General features: G+C 40.8%; 1 protein-coding gene across 1 annotated transcript in view; it reads right to left on the reverse strand.

Annotated features, from left to right (window-relative positions):
* Positions 1 to 18,347, reverse strand: part of FAM135B (family with sequence similarity 135 member B) — a 212,262-nt gene that overhangs the window by 70,710 nt on the left and 123,205 nt on the right. The window contains exons 4-5 of the mRNA XM_052788410.1: positions 9,343 to 9,482; positions 1,263 to 1,333 (exon numbers count right to left, since the gene is read on the reverse strand). Of these exons, the coding sequence (XP_052644370.1) occupies positions 1,263 to 1,333; positions 9,343 to 9,482 (211 nt within the window). The remainder of the gene's footprint in view (positions 1 to 1,262; positions 1,334 to 9,342; positions 9,483 to 18,347) is intronic.

Raw genomic sequence — 18,347 nt, forward strand, 5'->3', positions numbered from 1 at the left:
AATAAAAATGAAGACTTTAATTTAAGGTTTGATTATAACTGTTCCAGAATAACTTTCCTAGTGTGCAGTCAACCACATGACATCTGAGTCACTTATGGGGCAGGAGCCTCAGATGTAAACCTGGAGCATGCCTAACCACATCCTCCCAATGCAAGTGAAACTCACTTCTAAAGAATTGTTTTACAGTATTAAAGACCCTTCTGAAGCCAATTGCTTCCCAGAGCTGAGAAAACCTATGATGAGATGGTTGAGTATGGTGCATGGTTAGTGCCAAGAAGTGTTTCAATGAGATTTGCAGTATATCCTTTTCTAAAAATCACTGCTTTTTTTAATGGTAAATTGGATTAATAATTCAGATGATAACAGAAATTAAATGGATGTGTTAGAGCACAATTTCATAACTTGAATGTTTCAGTCCTTTTTATTTTTGGCTATCACTTAATGGTTGTTTTTTCTCTTTTCTAGACCCATCAGCATCACAGCTAATGAGTGATGGTCCGGTCCCACCTGCCTGGGAGAACAAGTTTTCACTTTTTGTATCTTGAAGGTAAAGGAAACTTGTTCTTGAAATTTGTTTATGTGCCCTATGGATATGAATAAAATCACATGCGGACAATCTTAGCATGAAACACAGCTCAAATGATTTCTCTGCACCCCCTCCACCCCCATAAAATGCTGCTGAAGTCATTGGAAGCCTTTTCTGTGCTTCAGTGAGGCTGAATAATGTCTGGGATCACACTTTCTGCTATGTCTCAGGAAGGGATGCAACTTCCACTTCACCTAAGACTATGGAATCCAATGCAGTTGGAAGAAGTCAAACTCAATGGGAAGAGTCTTTCCTTCTAAAATATAGAGACGCCTTTAGTTCTTAATACAAGAAAAGCGCTTAGCATGTTCATATACCCATCTTGAGCCAGAAAATACTTTGTTCTCTCCTGAGATAAATGAATTCCTGAACCACAGCCCCTGCTTACATGGAGGTGAGTGATGATATTCCCTTTGACTTTAATAGCAGCAGACATAGAGCAACACTTAACACCTTTGAAAACTTCACACGTAAAGAAGAAAAAATGTTGCTTTAAAGAGGAGTATGAGATACACTCTTCAAATACAGAGAGGAGAAACAGAAAGACTTCAACACTGAGGCAAAGGAAAGACTTATCAAAGCTATCCATTTTTCTAAAGGACTCTCACTTCATCAAAGCAATTTCCCAGTTGAACAAACCCCTGCATTACTAATTGAGGTTGAAAACAGCACTTACTGTTGTTCGCTATCAGTAAAGTGCAGGTCCAACTTAAGCTGAAAATCTGCCTCACTCAATGCATCTTCCACCTACAAAAAGAGAAAGGTAAGGTTACCTTTGTAAGTTGGCACCTACAACACTGAAGGCAAAAGTAGATGGGTTTGTCTGATAAGAGCAAAGGCAAAAATAGGCAGCAACAGCAGCACTCCACCACAGTGGCAGAAAGGAGCAAATGTGACAGCAAGTCAAGGTAACTGCTGAAGGAGTCAGAGGGAACCAGAGCAGTCAGAGGTGTTATCTGCTCACGGGTGTCCTGTCATGTCAAAAAAATCACTCCAGACAAGAGTAACCAGAGCGTGTAGAGCACTGCATTTGTCGGATGTTTGCTCTTTGCACACTGAGAGACGGCGGAGTATTTCTAAAGCTGTGCTCCCTCATTGAACGAGTATTCACTTGGGTTGTCTTGTCAGCTGAATGAGAACAAGGACTAGATTTTCTTGGTTGAGAAATAGCCATGAATCCTTCGGTTACCTACCTGTAACTAATGCAAGATTCAAAGTTTACTGTTTAAAACAATCAGAAATGGCTCAAATAATTCTGACAATTTCTGCTCTCTCATCATTAGCCTTTTAGCTTGTTTCTCAGCAAACTGAGGCTTTCCTGCCTCCCAGTCACTCCTTCTGGTCCTTGATAGATTCATGGAGGAAGTTTATCAAGGATTCTCATCTAGACCATTTTCTTTGCAAAATTCAAAGGCTTTTACTGGTTTTAAAGCTTCAATTAACAGAAGTTTAACTGTTCACTTTGTTGCAGGGTGCTGAACATGTTTATACATGGTAGGATTCAACTTGCCAAAACCACTGAACATATCATGTGTGATCATAAGCTGACTCACTAGTACCTTCATCTAATAGGTCCCACCAGCAAGATTACCCCTCTTTTATTGTCAATAAAATACTTTAATTGGGTTTTATGAAACAGTACATGAAGGGAGCTGTCAGTTTCTTAGCTTCACCTGGAAAGGACTACGTTGGACAACATCCCAGCTTGGCACAGTTCAAGTAACTATTATCAATGGAAATAAATAAATTAGAATGGAAGAAGGATTAAACTGCCCTGCACTTTCTCCTTTACTCCTTTGAAGTGTCTTTTCTTCCCCAGCAATGTAGTAAAAAAAGTTTTTATTTCTATCAACTTAAATGGAAATATGAACAAAAAATTATTCATTTTATTACCAAAATAAGTCTTTCTGTGAATGTAAGCATCCTTTATTGTATTCCAGAGTACAACAGAAGATGCAAAGGAATGCAGGTAGAAAAGTAGAGTTGTTCACTGGGGATAGGGTATTATAAATAAAACTTCTTTTTACCCAATTTTTGCCACAAAATGGTGAGGTAAGACATCTAGGTTCTGTCTTTTGTCAGTGGAAAGCAACAAGCAGATGTATACAGTGAGCTGACCCATCCTGAGGTATATATCAGAAAAGGACAATTGATTTCTGTTTGTGCTGCCTCTTTCCATTGACAATAGATAGAGCCTAGAGAAATATCTTGGTCTAGATACACTTCAATTTTAGATGGCTCAAATTAGGCAACATGAATTCTACTTTCTTGAGCTCATTAGCACGTTCTTAAGAACAGATGATACCAAAAATGCACTGAAGGCAATATGAGAGGCATCCAGTCTGCTCTGACAGGTAGGATCTATAACATATATAACATAAAACATGTTTAGCGTCATGTTTTAAGCCTAGCCTTTAACAGAGCACCACGAGGCTGCTTGCTCACTCCTCCCCCACGGCCCCAGGGGGATGAGGAGAAAATATAAAGAAAAGCTCGTGGGTTGAGACAAAGACTGGGAGGAGTCACTCACCAGTTATGGTCATGGGCAAAACACAGGCTCAACTTGAGGAAGAAAAAAAATCAACTTAATTTACTATAAATCAAAACAAGGATAATGAGAAGTAAACCCCAAATCTTAAAACACCTTCCCCCCACCACTTCTTCCTTCCCAGCTTTCTCCACCTCCTCCCCCAGCAGCGCAGGGGGACAGGGAATGGGGGTTGAGGTCAGTTCATCACACCTTGTCTCTGCCGCTCCTTCCTCCTCAGGGGGAGGACTCCTCACTCGTCCCCTGCTCCACCGTGGGGTCCCTCCCATGGGAGACAGTCCTCCATGAACGTCTCCAACATGAGTCCTTCCCACAGGCTGCTGTTCCTCACAAACTTCCCTGGCCTGGGTCCTTTCTGTGGGCTGCAGTCCTTCAGTCCCAGGCTGCTCCAGCGCGGGCTTCCCCAGGGAGCGGCGGCCATCTTGGGGGGCATCCATCCCCCTGCTCCGGCGTGGGCTCCTCTCTCCCCGGGCTGCAGGTGGGCATCTGCTCCCCCGCTCCCCTCCATGGGCTGGGGGGGGACAGCCTGCTGTCTCCCCACGGGCTGCGGGGGCATCCCCTCCTCCCTGCCTTCCTCACTGACCTCGGTATCCGCAGAGGGGTTCCTCTCACATTCCAATCCCCTCACTCACTGCAGGTTCCCCTTCTTAAATCTGTTCTCCCAGAGGCGCTACTGCCATCACTGACTTGATGATGTCGGCCTTGGCCAGAGGCGGCTCCCACTTGGAGCCGGGGAAGCTTCCAGCAGCTTCTCACAGGAGCCACCCCTGTGGCCCCCTCCCCTGCTACCAAAATCCCCGCCACACAAACCCAAAACATTTAGTTAGGTTTTCCAAAGGTGAAGCTCCATCTACAGTGTACCTTTTTCTGTTGAAGCAAGAAAATTGAGAATCAAGGATTGATTGTACTTTGACAAAATTATCAAAGATGTAAAATTTAAACCCTTCTGAAGTAATATGGTATTTCTTCTAGCATGACCACAGGCACAGAGATGTGAGGAGAAAATTCCAGCTTCTGTTCACTAAAAATGTGCTTTCCCTTTTGTGTTTGTCTCAAAACACCTGGAAGTATGTCTTTCAGAAAAAAAAAGACTTTTTCCTTTTTAATGAATTGTTGTCACTAAAAATCACAGTTGCTGGCAGTTGCAAAGGAAATAATCATTACTGAAGTTACAGACTGAATTTAAAATAGGAATGCAACTCAAGTATAGTGCTTCAGACAAAGCACACCTCATCCTCCAACAGAGGGGATGAAATTTTGGGTCTGTGCCTAATACTGCTGAGCAACTGTCACTGAAATCTGAGTCTGTGTTTAAAACAAGTTCAATAGCTAGTGACACTAGCTCAAAACACCTTGAGGCAATGAGCAGATGTCTGAGAGACTTCGAGATGTTCATCACTGCATGGCGTCATGCATTAATGTGCAAGTATAGGATATTTTTAATCCCAAAACTGTATTGAAATCAGACTGCTTTGAATAGTGCAAAAACCCACATAAAATCAAATCTCACTACAGAGATTACATATTTTCCTTTGTTTATTGGAAGTGTAAATATTAAGATAAGTGAAAATTGGTCAGTTGTTCAAAAATCACTGGACTCTTCATGAGAAAATATCATTAAAAGGCTTATGCACAGATTGAGACACAACAGAATTACGTACGGTAATTACATGACACAAGTTACTATACAGCTTTGAGACCTGCTGGACTTTCCTGTGTTTTACTTTTTTTCACTTACTAGAACCACAGGTGCATAAGATCCTTTACATGGGAAAAAACAAAATGGCTTTTCCATAGCTTATACAGAAGAGTCATTGAAAATTCTATCATTCCTCAGTCTCCTGTATGAAATAATATTGTCCTTAAATGAAATATGGGTTGCTTATTTTAGCAATACTGGGACTGTATGGATGTTTTTCACAGTTATCATATACAGACTGTATAATTTTCCAAAAGTTTGATACACTATCAGATTTTTTTTTTTAATTATGTTTTTTTCTCATGAAGAAAAGTTTTAAATTTTCACACCAAACTACTTAAGAAATCAGCCTGAAAAATTTCTCTGGAATATAATTAGTGTTTGACTGGCTAAGCCAAGCAGTTTCCTCCCAGGTATTCTGTAAAGGGTCTTGCAGTGTTTTTTACAAAGTTCTTTGACCTCTCAGCTCTGTTAATGATTAAAATCACAACTTGTGAAAGAGAAAATAAAGATCTGTGTTTGTGGAAATATATTCATACTAAACAAGGAATGTCATTCTGTTCTGTAATATTCCATACACCCAAATAAAAGTAAGGCAAATTCAGAACATCTGACCTCTGGGCAATATTATTGCATTTCACATGCTGATCTTGTCTCCAGTCAAAAATAAAGACAGACAGTTCTGAACAGAAATTTTGAAAGCTTTCTTTGAAATAGTACATGCATTCCATTCTTTCTTTTTTTCCTCTAAAATCAAACAAGACTGAAATTAATTTTGTCATTTCTCATTTGATTAATTTTTCATTGTTTGCATCAGCTTAATATTACTTTGCATTTTCTTGCAACATCATCTTGTGTCTTGTGGAAAGTCTGCACATTCAGTATCCTGGTCTCTGTTGCTGGGGTGTGCCTACATTCCCCCTAGTGCTCCCACCTTGGGCCTCATAGCTTGTGCAAAAAGATCCCCTATTCATCTGTGAGCACACACAATTTTCCAGAAGGTGCTGTCCAGAGTTCCAGCTGTTTTCTAACCTCTACCTCTCTTGCCAAAGGACTGTACTGGTAGGGAAATGCATTTTATTAAACACTGTTTGGAATCTGTTCAATAGAAAGTATTTGTATATGAAAAGCAGAAGTTTTTTATACAATAAAAAGCATATACAAAGCACTCCAATTTCTGTTGAACCAGCCTGGAATCAAGTGCATTGTTTCAATTTTGAATTCTAATTTTTCAGGTTTACATTTACATCTTTAGCTTAGCTTTTAAGAGCTGTGAAAATACTTAGAGCTGAAGTTTCCAGCATTCTTGTTACGTACTTCCATAATATGTAACCATTTAGCCAAAATGTCAGACTGAATGATCTGGATGTCCCATCTCACTTAAATTTCTCTGGAAAGTACAAAATCTAATATACTGTGATATCCCAGCTTGCTTCGCTCTATCCTCTCCCTGCTACAGAATTGTCCCTGAATGGAGCCAGCAAGCAAGGAGACAGACAAGTTACCTGTTTTATTGCTTGATGAAAGAGGCAGAGCTCCTGCTTTAATAAGAATGAAAGCTAAAGCTTATGAAAATAAATTAGACTTCTTTGTAACACTGAAGGCTGCCTCAGCCTGCAATATTGTTTCCTATGAATTCAAAGAATGCTGCATTCTGGGATAATATAGAAAAAGGCATCTAATAAACCAGAGAGTTTTAAAGCACCATTTATATGGTGAAAGGTATGCTCAGTGCCACTTCTAGGTGGATAATTGAGGCTTCTTCCATTTAATGCCAGACAAAAAAGATGTATATCTATACTTAAACTTATCTAGGGTTATGCAAGAGGAGGGGGAAAAAGCCAAACCAAACCAAACCAAACCAGTAGCAAATGGACATTAGGTTTTATTGTTTGGTTTTTTTTGTACAGAGCCTATCTCAGCAACTTGTCTCATCAACAAAACTACCCTAGCACCATGAGGAGAAAGCACACTGCTCCCTTTTTATAATATTTGATAATTCCAGTTCTGGCAGCAGAAACCACATGGAGCATATGAACTCAATACTTCCATTACCCAGTCTAACTTGCTTGTCTATTTATCATAACTTCCATTTACAGAAAAAGCAGCGAACAGATCCTTCACCCTCAACCAAAAAAACTCACCATAGCACACAATTGGCACAAAAAGGACTCACATCTGTTGTGTGTTAAATAAGTTAAGAAGTTATGAACAGAGATAATATTTAAAACCCTTTACAAATCTCTAGGTGTTTTGCCAATGCCACATTGCAAGGATTGCATCCAACATGTGAGATTATGTGACAGAGATGCAAAACTGTCTTTGAACAGTAGTTGTGGATATAGTAGGTTTCTTCTGAGCATGGTGCCCAGTGGAGTAGCACACTTTGGTCTCTCCCATATTTAGATCAAATTGGCAAAGTTTTGGAGGACAAGACATCAAAGCAGAAAAAAGAGGCCTGGAAGCATTAAGCAGAAGTGAATTCTGTTAATCTGCTCAACACGCAAAAAGTTTTGCAGACCTTTATTTTTTGCATTTGATTCTTTAAAGTGTCTTCAGCAGCTCATCTGGGACCAACAGACCTGTTTATCCTCTTATTCTACACCTGTGAAAACCCAAAGCAACTTCATCATACAGAGATAATGGAGTTTTCTCTGTGCAAAACCATTCTGTAAGTATAGAACTGAGCAGCTGCCTTTTTCCCAAGGGACCTCCTATGAAAAGACAAGTGTGATGCACACAGCACATCAAGAGTCAGAATGAGTTTTAGCTGTGAGGAATCTTGTGGGATTTCTTTTTTTTTTTTTTTTTTTCATTTTGTGAGGTGCACAACTTTCCTGAATATTAATGCAAAAATCATCAGAAATCATCCCTGCTCAACACAGCAGAAACTGCTGTAATTTGAGGGGAGGGACTTTCAATCAGAGATGTTCCAGTGAGGAAGGATAAAATTAATATTCAATTAAGCATGTTGGAACATTTTCCTAAGGAATATTGATAAACTTGCACTTAGTAATTTTTCACATAACACAAAACAACAGTTCGAGGGAGGAATAAATTGATGACACTATGTTAAAAAAAAACAAACCAAAACAACAACAAAATAAAACACCAAGAAGAAAGTGGGAGGGAAAGGGAAGTATGTGAAATAAGCTTAACTTAGGTTCTCCAGCTGTTTTAATTTAGAGCTCTACATAACCCCTGGATATATGTGTTGAAATAGGACAAAACAAATTTTAAATCTCTTCATGTTCAAATACAAAGTTATACAAGGAAGGACGGGTGAGCACCTCTGGCCCCAAGTTCAACACACAGCATTTAATTCACACTGGCTGCATAACCTGTAGGACCTATTTTTGATGGCATGTTGATTTAGCAAAAACAGCTGATGCCATGTGTCTCTCATTATGACTGAAAGCAAGTACTAATGCCATATATTTTGTACCAGGCCTTGTGCTGGCAAAGCACAGCGATGACACATTGGGCCAGATCTCAGTGCCATTCTACTGTGACACTTTCTCCCCTTTCTGTTTAAGAGTCCAGTAAAACAGTACTCTCCATACTCTAAGATTGCTCCTCTCTTGTAGCTCCTAGGCACAGGAGTTATCACTGGAAGACATTAGTTTCACATCAGTAAGAGGAAGCCAAAGGTGTCTTACAAGATGGGTGGTTCAGATCATGTACTTCCCTTGTGCAGATGCTCGTTGTGTTTGAAAGAGTGCATGACAAATGGGGAGAAGGATCCCAATATGAACCTATTCTAGAGGAGGCGTAACGGAAAGCAAAGGAGTTGTATGTGGACTATAGGAAGGGTAAGCTCCAGCAACTCTGCCATACACTCCTGCAGTCAGAAGCACTAAGGAGAAAGGTGAGGAGACCTCTGAGTGGTGGAAAGGGACTGGGTAGCTTGGTCACAGTATTGTCATTGCTGTAGCAAAAACCAGTTACAAGGAGAGAGGAGGAGGAGAAGATAGCAGTAACGGATGGTAGGAGTAGAAGCTGGTCCTAGAAAGATGCCAAAGATTCCCAGTTTTCTCAGATGAGGTTGATCTACACAGATATGTAGTAGAATGAGTGATCTAGTACACAAATGACAAATTAAGGTCAATACACTTGAGTTTCTGATATACTGATTTACCAGTATATGTCAACACTGGAATGCCAGGGTGTAGACTACTCATCTTAACAGGCACAGTGCAGAGGGTCTATCTGACCTAATGCAGATGTTTATAGTGTCAGCATTTACAAATAAATAAATCACCCCAGGCACCCTTGTCAGTACAGGTAATGATAGGTACAGAACAGGCAATCTCCTTCTAATGCAGATGCTGGTATTTGGTCAGATAAATCATGACTTTACCTCCAGCAGTTACATTGATGAGACCTGTGACAGCACAGGGACCCCATAACAACTTCCCAAAAGGAGATATTTCTGCAATGGACACTTAAAGTTAGGTAAAGAGGAATCCCAGCCCTCCTGGTTTTTATGCGCATCCCAAGACAACTCACCCTTTCGCCATCCAGAAGCAGGTGCACTCTGAAGTTCATTGATTCGTTAAGAATGATCTCTTCATTTCTGTACAAAATCTGAAATATTCTGCTGTAAACGTTGTTTTCATGAACACAGGCTGAGCAAAGGCTGGAATCACCTGCACAAAACACAGACAGACTCCTGGTGTGATTTCTGCAGGGAGGTTATTTTTTGTCCTACGTTTTTACTTCAGGATTATCTAGGCCAGTTGTATTAGTACTTGTAATTAACCACTTGGATTCTCAATAATTAATGGTAATGGAGCAGATGGTTATTGTGGGTTGCAGGTTCCCAAACATGGTATTTAAAGAAAATAAATTTTAAACTGTAGGCAGGCTGGATTTCAAAATGAGAATAGCTGACCCTGTGACAGCACTTACCCTATTAATTTTATTTCTAATGAAAGCTAAGGCATCAAATGTCTCCTGGAGAGGTTTGCTACTCAGCACCATGAGGACTGTGGGTGTTCTCCTATGAAATTTCATCTTTTGTCTGCAATGGGCATCTTTCAGAAAGGGAGTTTTCTTGCCACCTCTGGTGCTCTCAGAAGTTACTATCTGGGAGGGGGGACAATAGCCAATAGCAGATCTCAAATGTAGAGCCTGGAAGTGCAGAGGCATCTTAAGTAAAAATACAGAAAAAGAAAAAAAGCAGCCATTTTTTCAAGATGCTAAAAGTCCTGTGTAATCCTTCAGGTCCTTGACCCATGTGAGAGCTGTGAATTTGGCCCATACAACTGGGATTAATCTCAGGAACTCAAGAACCAAAACTCTAAGTTTCTCCACATTGAATTCAGTCAATAGCTTCATCTGTGTGCTGATATATTACATCATCACAAATGAATTTCACATAAACTCAGGTGGGATTTGTCCTTCCTAACTTTTAGGTGCCTCCAGTGTATTTTGTTTTGGTTACTATGGAGCCTATGGAACTTAAGACATCATTCATCTGAGAAAAAAAGAAGTTCATGCTTTAGACTGAGGCAAATTTTTGCTTTAAGTCCACTGCTTATTGAGTAATTCTTTCACTAACAATAGAACAGTGTGACTTGCTTTTCTGTACAAACTCACATTGGATGCAACAACATTTCCTACAGTGAATTCCTTCCAGAGGAGCCTGTGATGACCATGTGACTGTTTAATGAACAACTGGGAGTCAGAGTTAGGTACTTTCAAGTTGTGTTTTGGCTGTTAATCAGAATCCCCTGTTAATTCTGCTGCTGTAGCCCCTGAGCAACAACTTCCCGAAATATGTACTCAGAGCTAACTTTGTCCCTTTCCAGCACTCAGTGCTGTAGGAATCTGAACTTTTGAAATACAGTCCGTTAGCAGATGGCATTTTGGAACTCTCCTGACAAGGTGTGCTTAAAAAAGGTGTATCAGTATCAGTCCTTCAAAGAGAGACAGATCTGTGATCATCAGGAAGCCAGCAGGCACGTGCTTTTTACAAAGAATAGTTTTTCAGAAGGTACTTCTGGGAATTTGGGCCTTTGCAGAATTGTTTTGAGTCCATGAGCTGTGGCAAGATAAAAGTCCAGGTCAGAAAGTCTTAGGGACTGCTGGTTTGTCAAGAGTTTCAAATCAGGACCAGTCTATTCTGCTGTGCTAAAGCTGCTGCTTTGCTTTTTAGTGCAAGAATCATACATAATTTGCAATCAGAAGTCAGTGAGTGAAGACTGACAGAGGACTAAAGATTTCCTGAGGTAAAGGTTGGTTAGGGGAAAAAAAAAAAAAAAAAAAGAAGATAAAAGACTTTTTAAAAAAATGTGGTGGGTTGACCCTGGCTGGAAGCCAGGTGCCCACCAAAGATGCTTTATCACTCCCCCTCCTCAGGTGGACAGGGGAGAGAAAATATCTCATGGGTCGAGGTAAGGACAGGGAGAGATCACTCAACCAATTACCATCACGGGCAAAACAGACTCAGCTTGGGGAAAATTAACTTAATTTATTGCCAATCAAACCAGAGTAGGGTAATGAGAAATAAAGCCAAATTTTAAAACACCTTCCCCCCACCCCTCCCTTCTTCCCAGGCACAGCTTCACTCCTAAATTCTCTACCTTCTCCCCACCAGTGGCACAGGGGGACGGTGAATGGGGGTACAGTCAGTTCATCGCACGTTGTCTCTGCTGCTCCATCCTCTTCAGGAGGAGGAATCCTCACTCTTCTTCTGCTCCAGCATGGGGTCCCTCCCACGGGAGACAGTCCTTCACAAACTTCTCCAACATGGGTCCTTCCCATGGGCTGCAGTTCTTCACAAACTGCTCCAGTGTGGGTCCTTTCCACAGGGTGCAGTCCTTCAGAAGCACACTGCTCCAGCATGGGTCCCCCATGGGGTCACAAGTCCTGCCAGAAAACCTGCTCCAGCATGGGCTTCCCACAGGGTCACAGCCTCCTTTGGGCATCCCCCTGCTCTGGTGTGGGGTCCTCCTCAGGCTGCAGGTGGAGATCTGCTCCACCGTGGACCTCCCTGGGCTGCAGGGGGACAGCCTGCCTCACCATGGTCTTCCCATGGGCTGCAGGGGAATCTCTGCTCTGGTGCCTGGAGCACCTCCTCCCCTGCTTCTTTACTGACCTGGGGGTCTGCAGGGCTGTTTCTCTCACATGTTCTCACTCCTCTCTCCCACTGCAGTTTTTCTGCCCCAGCAACTTTTTTTCCCCCTTCTCAAATCTGTTATCCCAGAGGCACTGCCACCATCGCTGATGGGCTCAGCCTTGGCCAGCGGCAGGTCCATCTTGGAACTGGCTGGCATTGGCTCTGTCGAAGATGGGGGAAGCTTCTAGTAGCTTCTCAGAGAAGACACCCCTGTAGCCCCCCTGCTACCAAAACCTTGCCACGCAAACCCAATACAAAAAAAAAAAAGTACTAAAGGCCCCCATAGACAAGTGAATGGAGTTTTGTCATTATAATGATTAGGTTTTGTGGTGCCAGTCTGCTGGAACTGGAATAGTGCAGACAAAGAAGTAGCTTCTCAAAAAAAAAAAAAAAAAAAGGGGCAGGGGGAAGAATTGATTAAATACCAATATGACAAATAAGACTTGAGCTAATTAATTAGCAGGACCATAGTGCTGTCATCCAGACTATATTCAAACCATTTTCCTATTACTGACTTTTACCAAGCACACCCAGGAACAGCCTAAGTGCTTCACCCTGCTATTGTCTTCCCATCACATGTCCTGCACAATAGTTACGCGTAAGTCCAGGCAGCCTAGATAAATACACATTTATTTCTTGTGCTACACCAGTTAGGCTAGAATGTTTCAGCCTGATTAGCTCTTCAAAAGCATGCAGTCGTATTTATTTTAATTTAAACCTCATCATATTAGAGACACTGCAAAAATCATATTAGAGCTATAATGCATTCTTATTCCTAGTTGGCAGACAAAGGAAGCTTTATGTTATTTGATTTGGATATTGATATACTGGTACTCTTCTAGAATGGAAAGTTTAATGTTATTTTCTTTTCAAACACACTCCTGCACAGACCACTCCTACTGTGTAATTGCTTTAGGAGCTGGATTTGCAAGGTGACATAAAAAGTCATTGCTCTTGTTGGAAAGGTCGAAGTCAAAGACATGCTACAATGCTTAGGGTTGTCTCAAATCCGTGTGAGTGAATATGATACTACAGGGACAAAAATTGCTCAGTTTTAAGCAGAGATTTACCTTTGCAGAGATCTGACAAAGAACTACAGCAGATGAGTGCCTAATCATCTCCTAAACACAACACATCCCCGCCTATTTTAATGGCCAAAGCCTGCTTCTTTTCGTCTTAAAGTATGACATAAGGCTGTGGCAGGAGTTTTCTCAGAGGAGCACTTGGCAGCATGAAGATGTCTTAGTAATGCTGACAGCAATGCAGGCATCCTGCCTCTCAAAGCAAAGGGGATCGACAATATCTCCATAGATATTGCCCTTCGGGCAGCAGCACTAACTGATGTATTCTGTGCTTTGAGGTACAGACAGGGACCAGGCTGTATGACTGTACTCGAGCTTCTTTCACTAACAAGAATTGGTACCTGCACCAAACATACTCTTTCTTAGTCTGCTCCATGAAAACATCATCATCCCAGTAACTTTTACAAACTTCCCCTTGTGCCTGGGATACCTTCTGACACTCACGTCTCTAAACCAACAGACTTGTCTGCTAACAGACGGTGGCAATACGGTTGGCATTTGCCACGGCTGACATTGTTCAGAGACGGTTGCTGGCAGGAGACATAGCAGATGCACCCCGTATTCACACAAGCACCTCTGTCCTTTGGCACAAAACACAAGATGGTGTGAGAGAGAAGCTTGAAACTATGGGTTTTCGCAAATCTCTTTCTAGCATAACCTCAGTTATGCAAATAGCTCTGAGCTATGGCTGCACTGCTCACAAGCCACATGCAGTCCAAGGAAGACAGACACAGTGTGTGGAAACTGCTGGGAGCTCTCACTCCCTGGTGAGCTGGAGCTAAGACTGTATTGACCTGCATGTAGCTCTTTATTCCATAGTTTCAAAGGCTTGAGCTTTGGTGAACTCAACAAGGAAAGACTAATTTTGTGGTAATGAGCTTTTGCTCAGTAAATTTCCTTGTTAGGAGATTTTTTTGTGACACTTGCAGTGTTCCTTAAGCTAGAAGGAATCCTATTTTCCTGTTTCCTTTTCCTAAGTAACTATTCCATTTACTGCTTATCTTCCTTGAGTTGAATAGGTCTTCAAATTATCTGGAAAGTAAAAGAGCTCCCAGGGCTGTAAGAACCATCATGAACATGAACAGGACAGTTGTGCTCAACAACCATTCACTTAAGAGAATGAGAAAAGCCTGTTGACGCATCTCTCTCTTTCTATTCTTTCCACAGGAAATACACTGTTACCACACCACCACCCCAGCAATCCCTTTACAGACTATTGATTAATGGCATTTTTAAAAAAGGAAGGGAAAAAAGGCTCTTTGCGGTTGTGCGCACTTTCATACACATAACATAGGCTACCTGTACAGACCAGTCAGTATATCATGTCCTGCTTTCCCACTGTCTCCATATCCAATTTACAAAGCTCCCCCAGATACACTCTAGGCTACCTAATCTTCCCATCTGGAAGTTTCTATAGATGGAGATTTCTAAATGTTATTGCAGTATATCATACAGAAATTTTTCATCCCTTTAAAGAATCAGGGAGAGGCTTTGTTATTTAGATGCTGGAGGCCCCTGAAAACATCTGTCCAGGTAATCTTATAAGGAAAGAACTGATGGTTAGGTGATCTGTAAACAAATTTGTTACTTATCTTCAGCCTAATTAAGTGAGAAAAGAAACTATATTGTTCTGACAACCACTGCCAGTAGGATGGCACTGGGGGTGCTGGTGATGAGTGTCTGTGGCAGATGTGCAAAAGTCCCTGAAGAATGGAATAAAAAAGAATAGAAAAATTAGATGGAATAGAATAGAATAGAAAAGAATAGGATAGAGTGTAACAGAGTGTAACAGAATGTAACAGAAGAGAATAGAATAGCTTTGCATAATGCCTCAGAGCATATAATGAGAGTTGGGGTAGGAAAGTAAGAAGAAGTAAGCAGTGGATAAGAAAACCTGGGTTAACCTCTTCAAGAAAAAGCACTGGAATCTGAAGGACACCACCAGAAACCATAGTCCCCTACAGAGACATGTGACATCTGGTCAAACTCACTTAACCATAGCTTTGCTGTTTGTAGTAGGTATAATTTGATAAAGTTGATAATGAAATCAACTTTAGTTGACTAATGTGCTACTCTATTTGTGTTTTGAAGGGGTGTGATATGCCAGAATAGCTTGCCCTTCTACTTGAAGGACTCACTCGTACATTAACTGAAAGTATTGCCTGGCCAGACTGGCAGCATCCCTCAGCTGGTTCAAAGCTGTGACAGGTACCTAAATTTTCCTGGTTTTCAAATGTTCTCATTTGTGTTATTTCCCCCGGCAGCATCCTCACACCACTACTGTTCATGTGACGAGAGGAAGACGTTTCTAGAGGAAAATAATCAAAGATGTTGATAATATTCTGCAGGTCAGAACTGTTCCCCTGACCTTTCTATGATCCTAATACACACACCAGATAGATTAGCACTCCTTCTCCCAAACTCCACTGGCCAATTATCCCAATTGTCCTCTCCAGATATCCCACTTTCTTAATTTTTTCAACTCTGAGCTCTTATAGCATCCTTCTTCTGCTTTCACCATGCCTAAATTATGTCCCCTCTTCCCTTTAAATCTCCTTTATTTGAACCATCCTTTACTCACTTTTTTTTTTTAACCTTTATAAAAATAGTTTGAGATGTTTCATGGTTGTTCTGTGTCAATAACTTTTCCACGGAGCAAACAAACAATGAACTCACCTTGGCAGAATCAGCTGACAATGACATGCGCATATCTCAAACTCTGATTTCTGTCAAGGAGAGACTTTGAAATGACAGTGTCTTGGTGTGGCTAAGACTTGATGATGAATGATTTTCCCAGAGCCACCTAAGTCATATGAACCCTTGCTGTTTGCAAAGCAATAGGATTGGCCGGTTTTTATGCCCTCTGCAATCTGTTTGGCATGCAAGTGATTAGCATGCTCCAATCTTGACAACTAGATGCTTTCCATATTATGCTTATATGATTTTCCTTGTGATTATTCTTCCTCCCGATGTCTGCAACTGCCAAAGAAAACTGGAATAAATGTTAACCAACAAACCTTTTCAAGGATGGTAAGCATCCCATTCTAAGACCCAGATTTGCCCCAAAATATTAGTATAACCTGACCTTTGAGAAATGCTGGAGTTTGCTCATATTTATTTTTTCAGGGCTTTAAAATCTGTAAATGCCTAATTGTACAGCCTGTAACTCAGAATTCTTACTTGAGGTAATGTTCCTATGATAGGAGAGTACCTTCAAAGCTATGAGTGAAAGGCAGTAAGTTTTAGGGAGTTTCTGAAGAAAAAACAACAGTTAGAAAGGAAGAGGTTCTCAGTTGTAGTACTACAGAGACCATGCACAGCAAGTGTGATCATCATAACATCACTTTGCATTACTTTTTAACTCTGTTTCCAACAGGTACCAGAAGCATGAAGAAAGCCTTTGAATTAGGTCCTTCGTTTATTTTAAAATTTATTACCTTGCTAAGAATAACTTTAAATAATGTTAGATTTCTGTACATAACAGGGAGCATGAGACTGAAATGAAACGTGAAAAACTGTGTTCTCCAGAGGAAACATGTTAAAACCTCCTTCACAGCAAATTTTCTCCTATACAACTTTTCTGTTAAACTTGTAGGGCTTCACTACAGCTTTGCTGAGAATTATGGGGGAAAACATCATATTTATATCCCTTCATTACCTCTGCTTTTAGTATAGTTCAACTTTGGGGTTTGACAAAGAAAGAGCAGAGATAGAGTTTACCCTGACTCTGTCCTCTATTCAGTAGCCCAGAGAAGTAAGATTAATTACTACTCTTTCAAAATAAGGAAGGAGGAAATGTGACGACTCAGTCCTGACAGTCTGGTGCTGGAGAGATTACATCGTTTCCTATCCCCCACGAGAGGCAGAGAACAAAGCAAGCCATATTTTTTAATTCTAAATATAAAATCACAACTCCAGGGAATACAGCCTTTTAGAAAGATGACTTCAGGTTTACATCCTGCTTTCTCCAGAATTCTTTCTCCATGGTTTATTGAGCATTGTATGAGAGGTCTAAAATGAATGGGGAGTCATTATACAGTCAGGAAAAAATCCATATGGAAAACAGATCTAACTTCACATCTAGCCTCTTTAATGCCTTTATGACCATAGCACTGGAAACAAGATAATTACTCAATTGCTGGCAACTTCTTGAATCTTGCTGTCTGAGAAAAGCAGTATTATTATGCTGCAGTTCAGATAAATAGAAAAGCAGGGTTCTGCTAAGTTTTGCTTTAATGAAAGAGATGCTCTTCAATAATGTGGGAAAATCAAGATGATGCAGTTGTAAACAGAGCTTTACTGTAAATATTTCTTTATGAATAACAGTGCACACTTAAACATTTGTATTTCAGATTAATTCAGAGCCACAAGAAGCATATCATAGGCTCTATATTGGGTTCCCACACAAGAAAATCTCAGAGACTTATGATACCTTTAAACGCAGACAGATTCATTCTCCCAGGTCACTCGTGCACAGACGGATGAAGGGCATTGCAACACATTCACTTGAGAAAGAGATGTGAGCGTTTTGAAACCTTCCTACCCACAAACCTTATGTTACTACCCACACAGACATGTTGTGTCAGCGGTTCATGTGATCTTTCCTAATCTGCTTCAGTGGAAAGTCAACTGTTGGTAAATCACAGCAGAAGGCATTTTAAACTGAGCTAGATGTCCTTGCCCTGAAGCAAATTGGAAGCAATCACATAGTCTATTAACATAGGTGAACAGGGAGGGCGATAATAAATGGGTATAGATAGTATTGCCTTCAAAATCTCAGTCTGGACTAGCTGTAGCCCATCTACTTGTAATATGAGTGATCTCTACAGCACACATTGTCCTGGTTGGTACTGTCATAAACATAACCCAAATCTGTCTAGTGGAGGACTACCTCCCTCACCCATCCAGACACGCATTTCGGGCTGTCCTGTCTCTTGGTCTTCAGCATTTGAAATTCCCACTAGCATCACAAGGAGAGTTGGTTCTTGTTCAGAGTCCCTACAAAATAGGTATGGATTTTCTAATTTCTAAGTTTCCTTGTCTTCTAATTTCTTCTACTATTGCCAAAATTCTTAAATACTTGCAGGTCATACTAATTTTGCTATTTTTTAGAAATAATTAAGACATGTGGGCATTCCTCGAATGAACAGTGTGCCATCTTGCTAGAACCTAAGCACCGTACTGCAAAATATAACCAAAGGAGACCAGAAAGCTTGTGCAAATAACCCTGTTTATCTAACTTGCTTTTTTTCCTTTACCATCTGTTGGAGCCATATGCCTTCTTAAATAAGAGTTAATTATAGGTCTCC

This window comes from Harpia harpyja, chromosome 5, assembly GCF_026419915.1.
Source record: "Harpia harpyja isolate bHarHar1 chromosome 5, bHarHar1 primary haplotype, whole genome shotgun sequence".
NCBI lineage: Eukaryota > Metazoa > Chordata > Aves > Accipitriformes > Accipitridae > Harpia > Harpia harpyja.